The sequence below is a fragment of the Ylistrum balloti genome, unplaced genomic scaffold (genome assembly GCF_031769215.1).
Source record: "Ylistrum balloti isolate Yb309-2 unplaced genomic scaffold, AGI_CSIRO_Ybal_v1 Utg369862, whole genome shotgun sequence".
NCBI classification, from domain to species: Eukaryota; Metazoa; Mollusca; class Bivalvia; order Pectinida; family Pectinidae; genus Ylistrum; species Ylistrum balloti.
This window is the reverse complement of record NW_026782009.1, coordinates 917,535-940,374: the sequence shown is the minus strand read 5'-3', so window position 1 is coordinate 940,374 and position 22,840 is coordinate 917,535. Positions and strand designations below refer to the sequence as shown.

At 34.1% G+C, this 22,840-nt stretch overlaps 1 protein-coding gene and 1 long non-coding RNA gene across 3 annotated transcripts in view; one reads left to right on the top strand and one right to left on the bottom strand.

Moving 5' to 3' along the window:
• LOC132545891 (uncharacterized) overlaps positions 1 to 22,840 on the top strand; it is a 36,784-nt gene that overhangs the window by 4,111 nt on the left and 9,833 nt on the right. The window contains exon 2 of one of the 2 annotated variants that reach the window (XR_009554053.1): positions 3,205 to 3,346. The exons of the other annotated variant lie outside the window; for it this stretch is intronic. This is a non-coding gene — a long non-coding RNA (uncharacterized LOC132545891). The remainder of the gene's footprint in view (positions 1 to 3,204; positions 3,347 to 22,840) is intronic. 2 annotated transcript variants of the gene reach the window in all.
• LOC132545888 (neurogenic locus notch homolog protein 1-like) lies at positions 2,459 to 21,248 on the bottom strand. Its single transcript, XM_060209562.1, has 11 exons — positions 20,729 to 21,248; positions 16,587 to 16,728; positions 13,978 to 14,234; positions 8,372 to 8,552; positions 7,421 to 7,591; positions 5,213 to 5,320; positions 4,744 to 4,984; positions 4,409 to 4,599; positions 4,089 to 4,202; positions 3,701 to 3,898; positions 2,459 to 3,411 (listed from the first exon to the last, which is right to left on the bottom strand). The coding sequence occupies exons 2-11, from the start codon at positions 16,705 to 16,707 to the stop codon at positions 3,365 to 3,367; spliced, it is 1,629 nt and encodes a 542-aa protein (XP_060065545.1). The 5' UTR covers positions 16,708 to 16,728; positions 20,729 to 21,248; the 3' UTR covers positions 2,459 to 3,364.

Here is a 22,840-nt window from a genome sequence, read left to right as displayed (position 1 = left end):
ATATCCCTGACCCGGAGTCAAACAATATCTACCCTTCCCTAGATTGTGACTATATCCCTGACCCGGAGTCAAACAATATCTACCCATCCCTAGATTGTGACAATATCCCTGACACCGAGTCAAACAATATCTACCCATCCCTAGATTGTGACAATATCCCTGACACCGAGTCAAACAATATCTACCCTTCCCTAGATTGTGACAATATCCCTGACCCCGAGTCAAACAATATCTACCCTTCCCTAGATTGTGACAATATCCCTGACCCGGATCAAACAATATCTACCCTTTCCTAGATTGTGACTATATCCCTGACCCGGAGTCAAACAATATCTACCCTCCCCTTGAATGTGACAATATCACTGACCCAGAGTCAGACAATAACTACCCTCCCCTTGAATGTGACTATACCCCTGACCTGGAGTTAAACAATATCTACCCTGCACTAGAATGTGACAATATCCCTGACTCGGAGTCAAACAATATCTACCCTCCCCTTGAATGTGACAATATCACTGACCCAGAGTCAGACAATAACTACCCTCCCCTTGAATGTGACTATACCCCTGACCCGGAGTTAAACAATATCTACCCTGCACTAGAATGTGACAATATCCCTGACCCAGAGTCAGACAATATCTACCCTCCCCTTGAATGTGACTATATCTCTGACCCGGAGTCAAACAATATCTACCCTTCCCTAGATTGTGGCTATATCCCTGACCCGGAGTCAAACAATATCTACCCTTCACTAGAATGTGACTATATCCCTGACCCCGAGTCAAACAATATCTACCCTCGAAGAGATTGACAATCATTTGATATTCAAATGGTATATATTTTGTAGACTTTCAAATCATAGCAGTCTTTTGTGTCATTTAAACAGGTAATTGACCTTGAATGACCCAAAAACACAATGTAGATGTTATCAGTATGATACCAATAGGTGTGTGTATTGTACCGTTACCATGGATGCCAAAAGTGTGACTATTTAATGCTGTAACTTTATTAATTTTACTGGCAGTTTAATGTATATGAAAAATATCAGAGAAGTTTAGAGAACTTTGTTAGGACTTGGTTAAGACATGGTGACTACAGCTATCCTGAACTGTTGTACATTTACTACACATACTTCACTCACACTATACACATTGCGCAAAAATTAGAAAAATACACAAAAACTTTTTGTATATTACATGAGGTAGATTTTTATCGATGTAATTTGCCGAAACTAAAAAAAAATCATGAATTGTGCTACATGTATTATTAACCTAACTTGGACAACACTCCCCCCTCCCCCAATTTTTTATATAGATACGTGTAAAATATTGCTATTATGTCCTTGTACATTCTCTTCTTTATCAATGTGATTTCAATTCTTCAAACAAATTTGTTTGGGATATATAGGTTCTAATAATCAGAAAAATATCTTAAAATTCAAAGAAAATATTTCAATTTCTTCTAAGCCATAAAGAGAATATTTATTTACCTGAAATTTGGAAAATAAATTGATCTACTAGGGACTTCTCATACTAAGTTAATGTCATGGTTCATTTTATAAAAAACAATCCAAAGATATTTTCAAAATATAAATCAGAAAATGAAAATATGCAATAATACTGTTAATATTATGAAACTTTCAACACATGCAATATGATAGCGCATATATATATTATCATATGGTGAAAATACAGTAAAAATTTCAAAATATAAAACAAAATCTTTTCATGATTTAAAGGTGAAAATTTGAATATATATTGGATTACAAATGAAACAGTTTGGAAACCTTGTGTTCTCATATGCATTGAATAAGGATTGTACAACATCAACACTCTCTAGACACTTGTATAATATTCTCACTACTTTCTGCTCTATTGTTTTTGTAAGGATGTACATATTTTAAAAAACTATAATAACGAACATGTAATCCCATTTCTCAGGTTTTTTTGGACATTAAGTTTTTTTCAGAAGTAGAAAAAATAAACAGGACAAGGATACATTTGTTTTCTAAGAATCTCCAAATGTTGAACATGAAATTACTGGTAGTCTACCTGCTCTCATACATGTAGTGCATTCTGTTCTTGATGTGTCACCTTATAACCTCACAAACACATGCTAATGATTTGGACCTGTCTCTTCCAGTCATTACCTCACAACCAGTATATACAGATAAATATATATAGTTACACAACAAACATCTGTCTACAGACAATACACACACAACCGTTAACACCTTTTGTAAGTCTTACAATACTAATATATATTGAATATAACCTTCCAAACACTTGTGTTCCCAATCAAAATATCCTGAATGACATTACTTTACCAATGAGACAACCAGGATAAAAAAGAACATTCTTCAAGTAACCTTCAAAATACACTATATATGTTTATCTATCAACTGTATAGTTGATCCATTGAAAGTTCCATTGTACACATATAATAAAAAATAAGTCAATTTCTAATCTGAAACCAATTTTATCCAAGAGAGTCAGGGAGATTTCCCCCTGAATTGACAAGAGTTATGGGACTTTGTAGATGTGGAAGTATAAATAAAAGATTATTTACAAGCTTTTTACAGACTAAAGAACACTGCTTTATTTATTTACACACAGCCCTTCATATTGTCTTTGAATATCTCTAATGAACACTTTTATCAGACAGGTAACTGTCACACTAAGTAGACAAGAACCATCACTGTCCATGGCAGGTATCACTCTCCATACAAATCGGTCCATCATAGCCTGTATGAAGAGGTCTGGTTATACACCAAGCATCATACCATGTCATTATTCTTGTCCACAGAATCCCATGGTGACCTAACACCTCCTGACTTACTCCTGTTGTAGGTTCAGCCATATTTTCACAGACAAACCTGTCACAGACCCTGCACTCTGTGATATAAGCTTGATTTCTGTGATACCTATCAATATTTTAGTCTATCTTTGACAGCTTCAACAGTGTTCCACCATCATGACTTTTATCACATTCATGAAAAGGTAACCATTTTTTAACATGAAAAGCCTTTGTTTAAATGTCTTTCTTATTAATAAAGACTTGGTTACTTGGTACACAGGTGAACACATCTCAGTATTAATATCAAACAATGCCAATGAATCTGTGACATCTTTGTTGTACCAATACGTATCATCACTGGGATATCACAATTCTGCAGTCATCATACATACAGTGTGTCTGTTTCAGAGATTCATAACTTCAACTATCACTGTAGTGTATGAAACCGACCACAAAGTTTCAGGACTACAAGTATGGACATGTCAATCGATTGTGCTTATGGTTGTGTCCCTTGGCAGCGATTTCAGAAATTTATCACAAAAAGTCACTGGTAAGACATCTCCAGATCTCATCGTTCTGTTCGATTTAGATGTGATAACTTCAAACTTTCCAATACTGAAATGAAAATTTATATTTAGTTAACAAGAGTTACCCTTCCTGGTACATTCAACTTGAATTTCTATGGCTTTTTAACTTTTTCTAATCGCAACTTTAATTCACTGTCTTTTTTTCTGTCCTTCTGTTTCATTTCCTTTTTACACATCAGAAAGATGACACAAGTAACCTGAGATATGTGACATTAGGCATAGGTAACAGAGTAACAAAACATCATTAACTATAGATAGGTAACAACATGGGTAGGTAGCCATAGTAACATGTTTGTCAGTAACATGGTAATACTTACAATGTTCGCATGATTTGCCATAATGTGTTGGCCCACATTTGCACTTTCCCTTTCGACAGCGCCCTCCATTTAGACACGGGGTTTTACAGATGTGTTTGAGTTTGCGTCTACATCCCTTTCCTGTGAATCCTGGCAGACAGAGACACTTCTCTGGTTTGATGCACGCTGCTCGTGCACCACAGGTTTTAGTACACACAGCTGCAAAGCAACAAAACCAACCAATATTTCAACACGTGTATTTATCTAAGCAAATTAACAGAAATAAATATCAGTAGTTCTGTGCAAATAAGTATCATGAAAGGAAATGACATTATCAAAGTGATCAATATCAATAATTTGTTAGTACATGATAATAAGAAATTATGTTTACAGGAATATGCATACTTACGATTCTGACACATAGCGCCTTTATATCCCGGAGGACAATGACATGTGTTGTGACCAACACATTTACCACCGTTCACACACGGAGGAGTACAATTCGGGGATGGCAATGGTTTCTCTGTATTTACAAAACAAATAGGCAAGATGTAAAAAGAATTACCAGGTATGGTACATCGAGAAATTAAACCTTTAGGAAAGGGTATCTACAACTTTACTCTTTATTCCTTTACCTTCTTCTGTATCATTTAATTCATCAATCAATTTTCCTTGACAATTGATCTATACTTTCTAAGCCAATAAAGTTGATACTATTGGTTAACTTACGTGTTGGTGATTTGGATGCTGACTTTTTACAGCACAATACCCCAGAGGTTACTCCTTCTCTATAGGAACATCCCTTCATCTTGTCTTTCACCTTGAACACATCTATTCGACCCTGAGACAGACAGGACTGCTTAGAATATCTAAGTTTCCCACATTTTCTTCCAAATCCTGCCATGTTTCCTTTTTTACATCTGTAAAAACCAAATAACGTCTTAGGTTTGAATTATAGGGATATGAGTTAAGGATAATGCAGTTGTTTTCAATAATTGTCAAAATTTTGATCATGGTCTTAAAATCAATAAATATTGGTTGTTCTAACAAAAAATAAATAATACCTTCGACAGGTGCCTTGACGACTGGCTGCATTGTAAGCAAAACAACCATCAACATCAAACACGTCCATCCAGGACAGGTCACGTAGAACCTCTGAGTCTGTAGGGCTACACACCTTCCAGCCTTTCCTACATAAACTCCGACCCTTCCTTACATGGCCTGCCCATTTTCCAGCACATGCATGAACATACTCATGGGTTTGTAATCCTTCCGTAGAGCCATCGCGACATCCTGACAGGTGTTCTGAAAACCATACAGGAACTCATTATAAATGGATATTCCTATAGCAATCTGGGGTAGAAATCAACTCATAAGTTAGTAATAGTCACAAATATAAAGAAAACTAGTATTTACTTTAAATCCTTCTTAATGTTTTCCATAGCTCACTGTTCATGGTGTATCTCTTTTTTCAGGACCTTACCAGATAAATTGTGATCTATATGTTCCAATGATTGGTCATGTTAGACTTACCTCGGATGACCACAATGGAGCTTGCCATATCTATGCCCTCACTGTTGATGACCTCACAACTGTACAAACCAGAATCTGCCCTCCTTGCCATGGTTACCAGTAGGTCACCTGTGTCGTTAAAAGATCCAAATGAGTACCAAACATACAAGTGAAATAATGTTTTACAACTTATTACATGTTGAAAAATAAAAGTATTTATGAAGTAAAAACATATACTAGATTTTATTAAGTAAAACCATTGTACCAATATCTATAAGTTAAACAGCCTACTAGTAGTCATTAAGTAAAAACATCAAACCAGTATTTATTAAGTAAAATTTCAAAATTACAAAATCATTATTAAATACATGTTATTTCAACAGCTGTTGCCAAATGATGACTTCTGTGTAATGTAATTTGGTAGCACTAAAAGCTAGCTGTTTGAAGTGCTCCTAACAACAGACAATTGCCTGTTAGCTATGTGATGGTGATACTGTTGGTGAAACTGGTAACTATGGCTGCTTGGTACTACCAGATTAACACATCAGTGTTAACACGTAATAAAGAAAGCATTCAATTATTTTTTGTAGATGTGCCAGGTATTTCTCCTAATATTTGATCTAAGCATTACTACTCAAATACAACCTAGTTATGTAATTGGTAAATGTGTGAAGAACACATTTTCTTAGATGAAAGAATAATCAAAATAATTGCTTCAAATAATATTTTCACTTTTTGAAAGAGAATTTCTAAGTGGAGAATAAAAAGGAGATTATTTGTTACACAAGATCAGATAAGGTTTGTTGTGTGTGTGTGTGATACTGTACATAACATGATAGTCTTGTGAAAACCTACAGATCACAAGAAATATGTAACCAGGTTATAACCTTTGGTATTCAAGAAGAAATACACAATATAATAACAATCAACATACCATCTATTGCATTGTTTTCTTTAAATGATTAATGTCTACAATAGAAAATATCTTCTGTTGATTTTACTGCCATAATCAACTTAATATCCTCAATTATGGCATTTCTGTTGATGCAGTTAAAATATGATGCCTGCCAGATGAAACATCTAATGGATGTGTGTAACATGCAAGTATGTGCAAACACACACTCCAGTTAAGAGCTTCCTGCTCATTAATCACAAAACAGACACTATATATCCCATAATAGTATAATCACAGACACGGAACATCCCCATAATGCTATAATCTGTTATCCTGGTTTTTATCGGACTTGTAGACTGATGTAATGGTGGTTTCTGTTAGGCTCTCTTGTTGACCCTGCTACATGTAAAGCCCTTCACACAAGCACTTTGGAATTTAAATCAGGCTTCAGACCTGTACTTGAAAGAGGCATTCTCATGAAATATGGACTTTGCACCAAATTTTCACTGTTTATTTTTAGATTTTAATGTAAAGACCCTCAAACTTTAACTAAAAAAAACCCAGATACTCTGTGTGTTGATCAATGGATCATCTTACATCTGATTTGATTAAGTGTACTTATATCAATTATAAATGATATTGAATCAGTGAATGTCATCGCAGTGTGAAAATGTCCATATTATGGTGAGGTTTGAAATGATATTAATTCAATGATAAGATGCTACCCCTTTATCATGTGGATTATATCATGAAGATCATGTCTTTTTCTTAAAAAAACTTCTGATCAATATTCAATTGGTTTTATGTTTAGTGTTTACCTAATAAATAGGATTTTGGTTCTATGTTCAGATTTTACCTGATCAACAGGGTGTTGGTTCTATGTTTAGATTTTACCTGATCAACAGGGTGTTGGTTCTATGTTTAGATTTTACCTGATCAACAGGGTGTTGGTTCTATGTTTAGATTTTACCTGATCAACAGGGTGTTGGTTCTATGTTTAGATTTTACCTGATCAACAGGGTGTTGGTTCTATGTTTAGATTTTACCTGATCAACAGGGTGTTGGTTCTATGTTTAGATTTTACCTGATCAACAGGGTGTTGGTTCTAACAGGGTGTGTTGTTTAGTTTTACCTGATGTGTTGGTTCTATGTTTATTTTACCTGACCAACAGGGTGTTGGTTCTGATCAACAGGGTGTTGGTTCTATGTTTAGATTTTACCTGATCAACAGGGTGTTGGTTCTATGTTTAGATTTTACCTGACCAACAGGGTGTTGGTTCTATGTTCAGATTTTATGTGAATAACTAGATGTTGGTTCTATGTTTAGTTTTTACCTGAAGAGAGAATCTGAATGCGCCTTTTGCCATTAGTAATCTGCGTTCCATCCTTGTACCACTGGGTGCGAGGAGGTGGGGTTCCACGGGCCTGACAGGTCAGCAGGAAAATTTGACCAGTGGTTACTTGCATCACTGGCCGTGGTCGAACCAGGATCCTTGGCTTCTCCGCTGAAACACACAAGAATTATAGGATCTTACTGTTTATAACAATATTGTCACAAATTTTAATTAGTTTATACACAAAGATAAATGGTCAGAAATATTATAGAGGTCAGAAATCCTGTAAAAGCCTCAGTCAATACACTATAGACACTCTCTTAGTTTATGACATTTTAATTTCATGTAACATCATTTGGATGTTTCTTCCAATATTCATTTCCTACTCAGACTTTCCTTTACACTTATTCAACGTATCAATTTGCTTTGAACGTAAAAATCTGAAAGTGATGGAAAATTTTTATTCCAACCAATTTTAATTTTCGTTCTCATTTTTCATATTATCATCTTTTTTAAACAGAGACTAAATTTTTTCCATTATTCAGAGTCAATTTGTGACAGATACAGGAGTAAAAACATTTGTAATTCTGTGCTTTTGAAAGTTGGTAAACCCTACTCTTTAATAACCAATTTGGCTATTGGTTGTTTCATGAATTAATTCTAAACGACAGCAAAAGCAACTGTTATAGTACAGGTTTAAGGTTCATGTCACTTTCAGCATCTTCTTGTTTATAACAAAAGATGCCTAAAACATCTATTCTTTGAAGATTATCTGAAAAATATTGTTTCAAATACAAACTATTTTGAAATGAAAGTTGACATGAAGAGACATAATTTCTTCAGATGAAAGGTGGTTAGTAATTGTTCCATACATTTTTGAGGTTAATAACTGTTCCCTGCCATTTGTGAAGGTTGGTAGGTACTTATAACAGACTCACAGCTGATACTCACCTGCTTTGAACTCAGTTGGCTGGCGACAACAAAGTACCCCCGACATGGTCGGGCGGTAGTGGCATGCAGTATTGAAGTGGGCATCAACACAACAACTGGCATCAATCCTACCTCCAGAGATACAAGATGTCTGACCAAAGTTTTGGTGGGGACATCCAACTCCAATACCTGCTAGATCATCCTGTAAAAGAAAAGCACAGGTCATTTATAAAGAAATGTTTTCCTTTTTGTGTAATCAAGTGACTGGGTGTTGTATATTGTATGACCGTATTTAGGAATTTAATGTGGAAAGTTCAAAATTCATCAGTAACAAAAAAATGTCTTGGCCCAGGAACTTTGGAAGTAAATCCCCTTTTTCAGATCGGGAAAGAATGTATTCTTTTGGGGTGTGTTTGTCTTGGTGTAATACAGTGTTGAGCATAACTATTTCACAACACTGGCCTGGCAAACTGTATCATAAAACAGGGGCCATTTCAATCTGAATCATTTAAAAATAGGTGAAAGAATCAAGATCAGATTAACAACAAACTGATTACCTATAAACGGTTCTAAATAATGAATGTCACATTGAAATGATTTCTCAGCCATGTTCTAAACTCGTAAACACTGTATTTTACAATGTGTCTGACTATACACAGGTGACTGTAATAGATTCCTATATATCTCACCAACCTCAAACTGAAACGTTTGTTGAATTCTCAAGAAAATTATCTTACTTTCATGACACATTTCTAGTTTAGACCTCTAAACACAGACTCAGCTATGTTCAATTATCAGGCTGTGATTGGTTGTTATTTTTCTCCTAAGATAAGTTTAATGTTGTAGCGGTTGTCTACACAATTAACATTGTTTTACAAATAATAGCATTTACTGGGTAGTGAAGGTTGTAACCCAGACACCTGTAGGGCAGGTACTTAACTAACAGGTAATCAATTCACAGGTAGAAACTTTACAGGTAAATTCTCTCTATAAGGCAGTATGAAAAACACCAACTTAATTATAATATACAGCAAAAATTTCATTTAATAACCTTGAAATTTTCAACTGTAGACTTAATCCTCTATTTTTGTTTTGTATTGTTTGTTTACATTACACAGTGAACATTCTGCATGCAAGATATTCTAAACGAAACAAAAATAAATTATGAAATGAAAGTTTGTGGACTACCAAAGCTGTATTACAAGAATATCAAATGAACTGTTCAGCACATAAGATGACACATGTTACTAGATTTCATTGGTGTCCATGTTTATTATCGTTTAGCCACAGCGATTATAAATCACTCAATGATTAAGTTGTTTCTTTGTTTAAGATAATATCCCTTTTTTTCTAATAAATGCCACAGTTTTTCTCCTGCCAACTATTCCAGAAGCTGTTTTAGTACATGGATCCCCATGTGGGGCGGAGTATAGTTTTTACATTGTTAATCTAATCCAGCAGGACAAACAGTTTAACTCTATTTTGCAAGATAACTTCTTCTGTGGAGTGCAAACTAGGACTCGTAAAAATCCCAGTAAATTGTTGGAGGACGGATGTGGTAAACAGATACACATGTGTGTGAATCAGAAGCAATGCTGGATATTCCCTCTAGGTGTCATGTAAGTTGTTGTCTGCTATCGGGTGTGTATTTGTACGCCAACATAGCGTACCTGAGAGCTTGATGGGCTGAATCAGGTGGTTTACAGGTGTACATTCTACCTACATTAGTGTCCATTAGTCTAATATTACTGCGGGATACAACTACCCACCAATTATATTCCTTACCACAAAGTTTAGGCACCATTGATTAAAATTGACAAACCTCAAGGGCTGTCAGGTAAAAAATATAATCAGGAGTGTCAGGTGAAAATATATAAACTAGAAGAGATCCAAGTGGGCCTGTTGGCACCTAACCTCACATAATCTTTATTGGTTCTACGTAATTTGGATCCTTGCTCTACTTGTGTATTGTCAGGTGTGTGAAACGTATGGTAACATTTGAACCAATTTTGATATATCACTCCAGTACTTACTGACAAAATGTAAATGCAGTCTTTATCTGTGATAATCCTATTAATCTGTTGACTTTTCCCTGATCACTTTCAAAACTAAGAGGGTATAGTAAGGGAACAAAGACAGTTTATATGGAATTGGTAATTCATCCATCAAAGGAAAAAAATATCAATCAAAAAAAACTTTACATTAGTTTGAGAAAGATTGATTCTACACGTTTCAAATAATAACAATATGAAAAATTGTCACAGAACAAACAGGCAGTGCATATAATCAAACAAGACAGACTATTGACAATAAAAAGTTGTTACAAGACAAACAGACAATGGATATTAAGAGAAAAAGGACAGACTATTGACAAAGAGTGAAGTGAGGTCCCAGCAACTGATGAGTGGTATTCTTAAGGTTGATAATCAAAATTTAAGCATCTTAAATTTACTGCAGATTGTTTTCTTCCTGTTAAGTAGTTAGCTTCTACTAGTATAAACACATTGTGGCCTAAAAAGCCCAGAGATAATAAATCATAAATCATGATATTGTGATCCCACTATAGTAGTCTTTAATTCTCCATCACAGCTGATGATGGCAGATTAGCAAAATCTATGGCTAAGAGAGTTATATGTTGAAATCCTTCTCTGGTGAACATGCCAAAATCTACAACAAAACACGCACTTTTGGCAAACAGTGGTATGTTCCCTTTCAGATGATTATAAGGAAGTAGCAGACGGCGACTGATGAAGTAATGCTAGTCAGCTTGATACAATATTTTGTATTATCTATCTTAATGGAAATACCTGTCAATTCAATTAATTCATTCAGCACCATTTTGTACTGTAAATTGATTTAACAAAATAAAATTACAGTTCAATTTTCAAATTTTTCTATGAAAAATATAGCAGTATTTATGTACATCTGACTTCTTTTGGTTCCTTGTACATTAAGACAGGAAAATATGATATGTGGATTACTTTTAATGGGGAATGGGCTCTATCTGATGTGGACGGAGCACATGACGTGTTACTCTGGCTACTATGCTGTAGACTTCCCCCTTGCGGGACAGAGTCACTGGGTATGAAATTAAGGAAACTCTTTCACAAGACCGCTTCTTTATAATTGAGATAATTATGGCGTAGATTACTTAAACCTGATGTCCTTTCAAATTGTCTGGTGTCAAAAATATTCAAGAATAATATAAGGAAAAAATGCAGACTGATGTTCATTCACCTTGAACATGAAGTGGAAAATCTTCTGATTGCATTCATTACATATCACAACAATACTTTGCCAAAATCCTCAATATTTTTTATGTGCAAATATGTACATAACTGGGACATTCCTAATATAATTAAATGACACTTAAAAAATTAGTGGACACACATGTGTGAAAAGGAAATATTTTCTGAAAATTGCAATGACTGATAGAATAAGTGTTGATATGGACACAATATGGAATGGTACTTAGCAATGTTCATGCCTGATCTATAGGCTATCAGCTCCTTCAAGGTGTTGACAGCACATGTAATGGAATACAATATAAACTGACTCAGTGTTTTTTGTGTAACAAATAACTTGTGCGACCTTAAGTAACCTTTAACATGTCATTAGTCAACTACCTTTTGTTTTAGCAACTTTGAAGTTTTGTATCAGTGGTGTAATTACAACGACCAATGTCCCCTGCCGGAGGTGTTGGCTTGTGTTATTGTTTATGTACCATGGCACTGAATACAAATTCTGCTAAGTAATAACGATACAGCATATTATAGCTTAAAAATATATTGTAAATGTATATTAATTATTGCTCGGTAAACACAATGTCTAAATCTATATATATATACTGATTGTGATTAAATATTTCACATACAGTGAGACTTAAAAAGATATTTTTCCTCCATTATAACGTAACAGAAATCTTGTGATTAGTGTCTTTATGAGACAGAATATTGTATTCACAGATCATCTATCTATGGGGTAGATAAACAGAGAAACAGATAAGACTTAAATGGAGATATTTGTCATGTTCATTAGATAAGACTGATGAGGTCATTTATAGGTGTTAACACAGTCGGACCACATTCCCGCAATCCCCAATACGTAATAAACAGAATTCTACTGCCATATTTTCTAAAGGTTTTACGTTGACACTTTCTAAAGAGATTTGTGCATTTTTCTATGCTTGAAGGGCACAAATTAAAATGACATGATTTTATAAAAGACAACGTAGGTGTGAACATGTTAATTTAACAGACAAATATTTGGTGGTAGGGGGTAAGAGTTGAGGGGTGGGGGTGGTGTATATTTGGGGTGTCTAGTGAGGTAATATCTACGTTGATAGAATCACTACCATGACACCTTAGCAATGTTCTGTATGACTTTTGTCCAAATTTCTAAAGCTGGGAGAAGATTCGGATGCCAGGGGGTATGTACCATATTATCAGTGTGTCAGGGTTTATTTACTTTAAAACTTAATATCATAAACCTTAGTATATTACACAGGGCCAATCTTTCTCTGCAGGAGTTGCACTAATCAATGGACATCAATAATCGATCGTTATGTGTACCCGTCAGATCTCAGCAAACACTCACATGAAAATTGTTGGAAAATTAGTCAAAATATGTTGATGTTACTAACAGCGAAGCTTGAGCTTCTTGTCATTCTTTTGTACTTTTTTTGGTGTGATTGCTATTTATGGATTTTTATTTAGAAAAATACCATACCCAGTACTTATTATTTACCATTCAGTGATAATAAAACTTATTGAAAGGCACCTTAATTCATCTATATAACTAGTGAATGTTGGTGTACATAACTGTAAGGGTTTTGACCACTATAAAACGTTTCAACTTTCATCTGCTCTAAGAAAAAAAAAAATCATCCTTATATTTCATCTATAAATTTTCTTTATTTCTTCAATGTTCAATAGGCTGATCTCAGTGTATACTGTTTTTGAGGTGTTGAGTTAATTTTTGGAAACCTATATCTCGGTCAGACCCTTTCCTAACAAAGGCGTTGTTATGTTAACATCAAAAGATCTGTAATTACAGGAACAGTCGACATAGCAAGAATGAAAGTATGCACACGACGGGCCAAAGTCGTTAACCTCCACCTACAGGTATGATACAGTTGTCGATACACCTGCCCACCAGGTTGTAAGTCGTAGGTAACATTTTTAAAAATCTATTGAAATAAATAATTCTCTTTTGCTGTGAATCGTTTTAGATGGAGGTTGTCAAATTTCATGGCTTCACCCGACAATAACGAATTGAAAATTTTGTGTTTTATCAATGAATCAGTGTTAACTTAACAACAATGAAATCTGTATCCATTCCAGTTGAACAACTATGATATTTCTATAACATAAGCAAAAAGATAGCCTTTTATCAACCCTGTTTTAAAGTTGCTCACTAATTAATTTCCTATAAGTAATTACACTGTTGTGCTGTGTATTTTGTGTTACACTGTATTTATCTCCACAAGTAAAAATAAAGCAAATTACAATTATGTATATGTTACATTCAGAAAAGTAAACTGTTGTGTTAAGACTTACTACTAAATCATACCCCAAAATTCTTTATATCTAATGCAATTGGAAGCTGGTTAAAATATTAATCCTTACACTTTCTATGTCGTCTCCACATTCACGACACTTTCCACCATCATTTGCAGCATTATAGGCAAAGCAACCATGTATTGACACAGCATCCTCCCATCGTATATTTCGTAGACGTCCTGCATCCTGCCAAGAACACACACCCCATCCCGGGGCACACAACTGGCTGCTGTTTCTAATATGGCCCTGCCACTGTCCACGACATTTAGCCATGTCATCGTTGCCAAAAATATATCCGAATGAACCATCTGCACATCCTGAATCTGAAATACAAAACAAAATATAAAATTTTGATAACAAATAGAAATATAGTTATTAATAATGAAATCATGTTTGGAGATTCATGCTTTCAATATTGCAATATTACATCAAAGCATTCCCATAAGTCTTTAAACTTGGCTATAGCGTTGTACTGTATATATATACCCATAAAAAAATGTACTTCTTTGTTTTTCATAAAAAAAACCCCATTTTTATGGTAAAAGGAAAACATCGCTTTTTCATAAAATAGAATCTGAACATATACAGAAAATTCAATACAATGCCTAATTAGTCGCGAAAGATGACCCATCACTAAACAACATGTGATCTATAATCCTGTACATAAAAAGATTACTATTCCATGAGATAGTTGGTTTACTTTGGAATGTATTGTGTTTTCAGCAGAGTAACGATGGATAATGAACTCCTAAACCACAAATAACTCAAATATCTTTATCATAACAATATGTAGCCAATGACAGAAGGGTAAACATGAGAATCAAATTTTATATAAATTGATCTACACAACAGTTATCACATTACGAGGGCTACAGGTACAGTTTTTTGTTAAAGTACAGATACTCACATACCACAGAGCCAAAGCGTTTCTAGTTGCTTCTGCCTATAAATCTTACACTAGCTGTCCGTGTGATGGTTTTACCCCATAACCACACCCATCGCTATGTACATCCACCCTCACCAAACTTTGTCAGTAACTGGACCACTGAGTAAGATCAGGCACTACACCCAATAGGTAAAGGACTAGCTGTATAGACAGTGGATACACTAGGATCAATGCCTTACAAGGCTTCTAGATATCTCACCAATAACAGTACTTAAAAATGTGTCTGAAATATCATCAACATTTATTTTTATACTTTGACATAATGAAAACTGACAATATAGCTATAATATGATATGTTTGTGGTAATGTTAATATGCATAAATAACTTCTAGATCTTAAAACATCTGCAGCAAGTTGAAAAATATCTCATTATCATTTCACTGAAAACAATATTTTACAACTTTTTCAATAAAAACCATGTTATGTGACCATTTCAAAGTAAATTTTGTGATATCTATGTCTCATTCACTCCCTCCCTGGTTATGTGACCTGTGTACATCCAGGTGAGTGGTAGCCAGGTATTTTTACCTGTGCAATATGTCGTTACAGGTGGCGTTACTAGAAAGAAGTTGATGCCCTGTTGAGGGTATCAGCTGTCTCTAACTTAGCATGTCGCTTGTCTTTACACAATCTTATAGGTACAAAAACACCTGTATGTGGTTTTGTCCTATCAAATACCTACAACCCTCCTGTTCTCGAGTGACATTTCAAACCCCCATAGTAACACAGTAAGGTCATGAAGGAGGCTAAATCAGAATACTGGGTATGTAAAAACACTTCCTCTGTTTCTATATTTATAGATTTTAGGACAAAGATTAAGTCAAAAAATAAATACTTGACACTCTATCTATATATATTTACATAATGAACCTTTTTCTTCAATCACTCAGTGTGTATGAGATGTTCTATAAGTGATAATTGCCATTGTTGTTGGGCACTCTAATCGATATAATCAAGTATTGCAAGACACTTGAAGCATAATGAAAACAACCAATATCATTTGAAAACTAATTATCACGCACATATTTCCCTGTCTATGTAAAAACCTGGAGTATAAAGTACACAGGCCATTCCTGTACCGTATAATGAATTTCTCTCCAGTACTTTTACAGTGTTAGGTTGGAACTATTCTTTCATTGTATTTTAATTAACATTATTACACATGATATGAAATTAAAAAACAAAAAAAAATCAAAATATCTAAATTTGTTTAGAGCTAAAAGTGCATATGAGTCAATAGTGCTTTGAAAAAATGCTAAGTAAAAAAGTGTGGATGACATTTTAAATCAACTTTAAAGGAACGTCATGGAGTACAGATACACACTGACAATACCCTGCCACAAAAAAAATACTTTATCTCACTGTTAAAGTCAGATTATGAAACGAAAAAATCTCATTAAAAAAGGGCTATTTGACTATAAAACATCTGCTGTATCTGTGTGAACTGCTCAGTGTTTTACAGGAGTTAAGTTTGGACTAATGACAGAAGTCATTTCCTCTCCTCTATAATCCTGTATATATGTTTAATATTGACCTGTTTAATAAACCAGACCTGTATAACTGGGATTTAACAGTTGCGATTGAGAGATTTGCAGTCCTACCTTAAAGAAGTAAATGCTTTTTTAGAAGGGAAAACTGTGCATGTGGTAGATTACTAGGAGAGTGTGATTTCTGATATTTCAATGATGTGTACGTTGCTGTTATTGCAGCTGCATGTGTTATATTGTACCTTTTCTCCAAGACTGTAGTGGTTGGGCGGTGGCCACAAGACTAAGGAAAACAGCTGACCAGGTGAGAAGATAGCACTGTCGGCAGAATACCAGGTTTATTCTGGTGCAATACTCCATCATTGCTCTTATGTTTTACCACACCTGAAACCAAACAAAGGAATTCTATATTACCAGGAGATTAGGTATTAAGCTACTTTTTTAGGTATAAAATGAGCTATATTACCACACCTGAAACAGACAAGAAAGCCATATATATAATACTAGAAGATGTTTGGTATCATTCTTTACACCCAAAACATATAACACAATAACTTTTTATGTATCACACTTATCATGTATCATCACACCTGGACTGCTGGAAAAATGTAGAACTTCATCTTAATATCCAAGTATTTCATTGAAATTTATAATAAAATTTCTGCAGAATCATTCAGCTGTGAGTGTATCCTTTTGAAACGTGTATTTTTGTCAGACAAAATGTATTGAAATATTACAAAAATATGACCCATGTAAGGAGAACGTAATTAACAAATAAAAAGGTTCTATCTACCACCATTGTGTACCAGTAATTATCTGAGTGTAGTAATTCGCTGATTAGACAGGTTGTCTATAAAGGGCAAACATTTATTAATTAAGTATAAATTCTTCTGGTATTGATATGTATTGTGATCGCATTACCTGTGAGTCTAATTAGATCTAATGAACAAGCACCTGTTAATTGGTAACCTGTACACCTGCGTGCTGATAGGGCATCTGATAGACAAGTCATCTATATATCTGATTCTTATTGATCAAACCAAACATACTGTATTACTATTTCAGCCAATATCTATAGAACTGGTATCAACACTTCTAAGCTTAATTCAGAACAAACTTTGAATGTACGTGTTTCCAACAGACCTGGACCACAGATTCACAGAATCTTAGTCAGGGTTTTGACTTCCATAGCCTATCACTAATTTTCCACCACATTCCCAGTCCCATATTTTTCCTGGTTGTCCATCATCTTGATCCCTGCCCTCTGTGTTTTCCCACCCTCAGCCTGGTCCCTGCCCTCTCTGGCTATCCTTGCTCTCAGTGGTTGTCCACCCATGTTCTGATCCCCGCCCTCCCAGGGTGACAGTAAATCCTTGCCCATCTGAGTTAAGCTGTTACCTGGCCGTAGTTGATCACAGGTATACTGATACAAGTGTTACATTTATACCTCAAGCATTGTTCAGGGTTTAAATAGACATAATTTTCACAGTTTTAAGACTGAAGTACGTGCTGATGTTCACTGATCATGATGTATATAATGTCTCAGTGTGGGCCCCTAGTAATATCTCTAAATCCTTCACACCACCTCTGGGAGGGAGGTTTTCACCTGTTTTTATTCCTCTGGGAGGGAGGTGGAAGGTACAATCCTAAGTCCTCTCCTGGAAAGGAGGTTGGTAGGTTCAATCCTATATTCTCCCGTGGGAGGATCGCTTATAGGAAACAGTTAAATAATATCTTACCCTCTTGTACTACAGCACCACAGACTTTGACTTCAAGGTATTTTCTGGTATTCATGACATGGCAATACAACATGAAAAATTCTAATGATAAAGCTAAAACCAGTTTAAGTTGATACAAATATCTACGACCAATTCTTAAAACAGAGTTACCTTGAATAGCAATTAATTATGTTCACCAACAATGTTACAAATTGCTGACAAATAAAAGTACACAAGCTTGGCAGATAGATTAAGTTTTGCTCTATTCTCTCTCTTGTAAATCTTGCCGAGTTTTATCTGCAAGTTTAGGTGAGGTAAAATTTGACAATAGTGGGGAATTATCTGTAAAAGACAGCCTTAATACCAGGATTAGGTAGCAAATCTAAATAATAGTCACACCAACCACACAAGAATCTTGAAATCGTGACAAATGTCGAACTCTTAAGTAAAGCATTGACCTACCCTCCAAGGTATACTGGACAAATTATCAAAACTGAGTCAGTAGTGTGCTGGTCAAACCATTACATCTTAATCAGTAGCATGTTGGAAATAAAACATTAAACTGAAGTCAGTAGTATGCTGACCAAACCATCAAAACTAACTCAATAACATGTAGGAAATCCCATTAAATTTAAGTCAACAATCCTTAAAACTGAGTCAATATTTTACTTATCTGTTCAGACATATCTATATAAAATTGTATTATGATATAGCAATTTTCTTAATTTGTTGTAATACAGTAAGGCAGTTAAGCCTCTTCAAATGCTTTATGACTATAATCATTTGCTTTTAGGAGTTTTTATTTCACAAAACAGGGAACATTATGAGTCGTTTGAACAACAGACAAATAAGTTTCTAGAGTTGGAACAACCTGCCTGTTGTAAAAAGCAATTCTAGACACTATAGAAAATGGAGTTCAAACACAAGTTTTCAATTTTTAATGTTCACAAATGAAAGGCTTTTAATTGAAATTCCAACCCTTGTAATTGAAAAAAATCTCAACCAGGGAATATTTTTGATTTTGTTTTAGATCTTTATTTAAATCTATTTCAGATTGTAAAGTATTGATTTTTCTATATAAACCAGACAAACATAAAGAGTACGAAGTAGAAGTTCTCAAAGTTTGGAAGGCAAGACAGTGTTCATTAGAAAGCACATAATTAATTATATATAAAGATATAGAAAATACAGTGAAAGTCAAAAGTGTTTCTTTTCATCTTATTTATTTTTTGTTTGTTTAGTTTTGTTTTGCTAGAGAATTTTGACTTCATTAAAAGCTAAATCCATATTATTTTAGAGATAAAATCTTTCGATTAAGTATAAGTTTTGTTTTTTTTTGTCAACAGTTTGATTGCCCGGTAATTATTATATCACCCAATAACTTTTTATATCTTTTTTAATTAATGTTTTGTTTGTATTAATTGTACCTGGGTAAACATTGTTATGCCAGCAAATAATTACTGCTTTCACTTCCAATACTTGACAAGCATGTTGAGAGAAAGAAGGAGAGACATAGTGCAAGGAATGCTTATAGGCTTATCAACTATATATTGTAAAGAGGTGGAATTTACAAATTAAGAAATGTCAATTTGATTTTTAAATCCAAGGATGAGTGTGACCTTGATTGTGTAATCATAACTTTTGACTTCATTCCAGGTACTTAATTAAAAATTCATATTCTAATAGGAAAGCTTAATAAACTGATAAATTCTGTGTCCTCCACTTCATTTTCCTTAAACATTTCTGATTTTGTATCAAGATTTTTTCACACTGCTATGAGGCACTTCTGACTATTACTCTGGGACCTTGCTTCAGTATCTGTAGTCAGATTAACAAAGGCCCTGTGATGTCCCTAATTCCACATGAAAAAGAAAATTCTTATGACTATAAAAATTCAGTTTGCTTATTTGATGAAAGGCAGTTTTATCTGATTAAGTTAGCTACAGACACTGGTAGCAGGCACACACTTCTAACTTAAGTCAACATGTAGCCATCAATACTATCCTATCACCTCGTATGACCATCCAAATCAACAAATTCAAATTCATGTCACAGATGTTAACAAAATAATGTGTTAAAAGTTATACAACACCTCCACAAAAACATGTACAAAATATTTAATAAGAAAAGTTGGTGATGCCTATCAGAGTCTGCTTGGATTATGTAACTTAATATATCTGTACCCATTTGTGTGTTAACTAGTCAGCTAAATCACCCAAAGTCTACTGGCCCCATCCTTAGCATTCCAATGTACCCTTACACTCTTCTGACGAATTTCTAAAAGAAAGTTAAAATTTCTTTTGTACTCATACATAGGAAACTCTGAACATTATTATAATTGGTTGCATTTATTTATTTTTACATAAAAGTTCTGTTAAAAAAAAAAGTGAAAAAGAGAAAAATTCTCCTTTTGGATTAATCAGTGGAATTCCAAACTGAAAACAACAAACATTTACAAATTGCGTCAAACAACATTTTGTGATTAAGTTCAAATGATCAACTTTCATGACATTTCAAGCACCAGCTGTCTTACAACAAAATATTTTGCATTTCTTTTTTCTGTAATGATAAATACATTGCTATTATAAAGTTATTATTAAAAGCTACATAAGTAGGTTGTTACAGGTATGTTAGATAATAAAATATTCCGTCATGTAAAAACTTACCTTTTATTATAAAATCTGAAAGTTGTAGGGATAAATTCCACAGTTTCTGTAGAAAACTTTAGATTATGGCGCTCTATTCACAGGTGTACTACAAACTGGTAGAATGGCTTTCTTACATCCCAAAACACAATTCATTATAATGTTCAAACGAAAATCCAAAACTGAATCTATTAAACACTGTTTCATTTAGGAACTGTAATACTAATGTTGAGACACTATATAGTTGCTGCAGTAAAAAGCGTTGGTTTTTTCATATCATCACTCTTTTGAAAATATTTGGATGTTACAAATTTTTCTTTTTTTCTTTAAATCCTATAATATCTCTCTCCCTTTATGTATATAAAAAATCCTCAAGAATTTTTGCACATTTGTAACGTAGTTGAGGTATACACTGTAACTGGTTGAAGTACTGTCCTGTATATGCTCCTGTAGTAGTAAACACTTGTTGCCTGTCCTATAGCTGTGGTGGATATAGTTAGGTCTGAGGTTTCCTTACCTATAACACTACAGTATGACAGGCATCAAGTATGAATGGGCCACTTGCTCTGTAGTCATACTATTCTGCTAACAGGCCTTTATCATTGGTGTAGAAACTTCCACACACTCTAGTGGGTAATACACCGACCAGGCCTACCCTAGGTTCTATAGTCACTGGTCAGGTGTGTATACCTGGAGCAGACAGATCTACCTATGTCACACTATGTCCCTGTACGACCAGCCTGTCGTGGATAGATAATGATCTCGGAGACATGCAATGCCCGTGTCCAGTTATCTGTCCCTCCTCTATTCCAATAATGGAACAAAAATCACTGATCGCACGCCTTATTAACCATTTACCATTCAGAACTTTTGTTAATCGGAGATAGATATGTACGAACGAGCATATAACAAACCTCAAAACCGACTTGATAGTGTTACCGTACCTTTAATGAAATACATGCAGACGCGAGGACAATCACCGGCGGATCGACGTGGAGCCAGTGCCACAATCACATGACACCTCATATTGAGGTGTTTACGTTTTGTAGAATTTATGATGCTATCATTAAGAAAACAACACGTTTAACAAGTACACTTAATTGTTGTCTTTAAAAAAATAATTAAAGTCATTATTTGCTGCGTCATTATCGGGTATATTGTGAAGACCTTAACGTGAGAGAAAAAAAACTTGAAATTCCTCAAAATCGGAAAATCTTCCTGGCGTTCACATTATTATCTGGCTGTGATCACTCTTAAACCATTGTTGAAATAAACAGTAAAGAAAAAGGTTTGAAATTCTTGCTGAGCACCCAATCAGTTACCTGGATGATATACCAGGAAACGACAACATGATGAAATCAACCATGATTACGGTCCCCCAGGTTGACTTCACATAAAACACTTATTCTACATATATTTCTATTTCAGTGAACCTGGTTGAATTTAGAAATAATTTCAGTGATCAATCAAAATTCAACTTAATAAATCAGAATATTTCTTACATTAAGTTGTAACAATCTAATATCATTAAGCTCATCTTGTTTTTAAAGATGAATTGAGAAACCCAGGTGCCTTAACCATGTGGACAAGGTAAACCATACTTTAATTGTGAGCTATGTAATAATTCTTATCAAAGGAATCGAAGTAAAACTAATTATCATCAACAAGCACATATTTTATGGACAAAGTATACAACACATTATAAAATATATCTATCATACAAACAATTTGTACACAATATTTAAGATAAGTATAAAAACTTTAAATATGTACAAAATGTATGGAAAATGCCTTTTTTATCCACCAAGTTTGGCAATATCATCTCGCCTATAACTGTCAGTCAGTAGAATTACCAATCAATACTATTTCATTGTCTTTTAATAAGCCCACCCCCAGACTTTGGGTCAAAGTAATTGTGTTGTCCCCTGGGATTACTGCAGGATAAATATGATATATAACTTTTCTAATAGACATACATATTTTAAACATATCATATAGAAAAATATTAAATATCATAAAAACAATGTATAAAATATCATATATACAAATATAAATATATAAAAACAATGATAAAATCATATATAAATATTATATTGACAACATATGAAATATCATATTACAAAGTATAAAATA

Coding starts and splice junctions, on each gene's coding strand:
- LOC132545888 (XM_060209562.1), bottom strand. CDS start 16,707: ATGATGGAGTATTGCACCAGAATAAACCTGGTATTCTGCCGACAGTGC. Junction 7,592..8,371: donor GCCAACTGAGTTCAAAGCAG/GTGAGTATCAGC, acceptor TGTGTGTTTCAG/CGGAGAAGCCAAGGATCCTG. Junction 4,985..5,212: donor CTCCATTGTGGTCATCCGAG/GTAAGTCTAACA, acceptor TATGGTTTTCAG/AACACCTGTCAGGATGTCGC.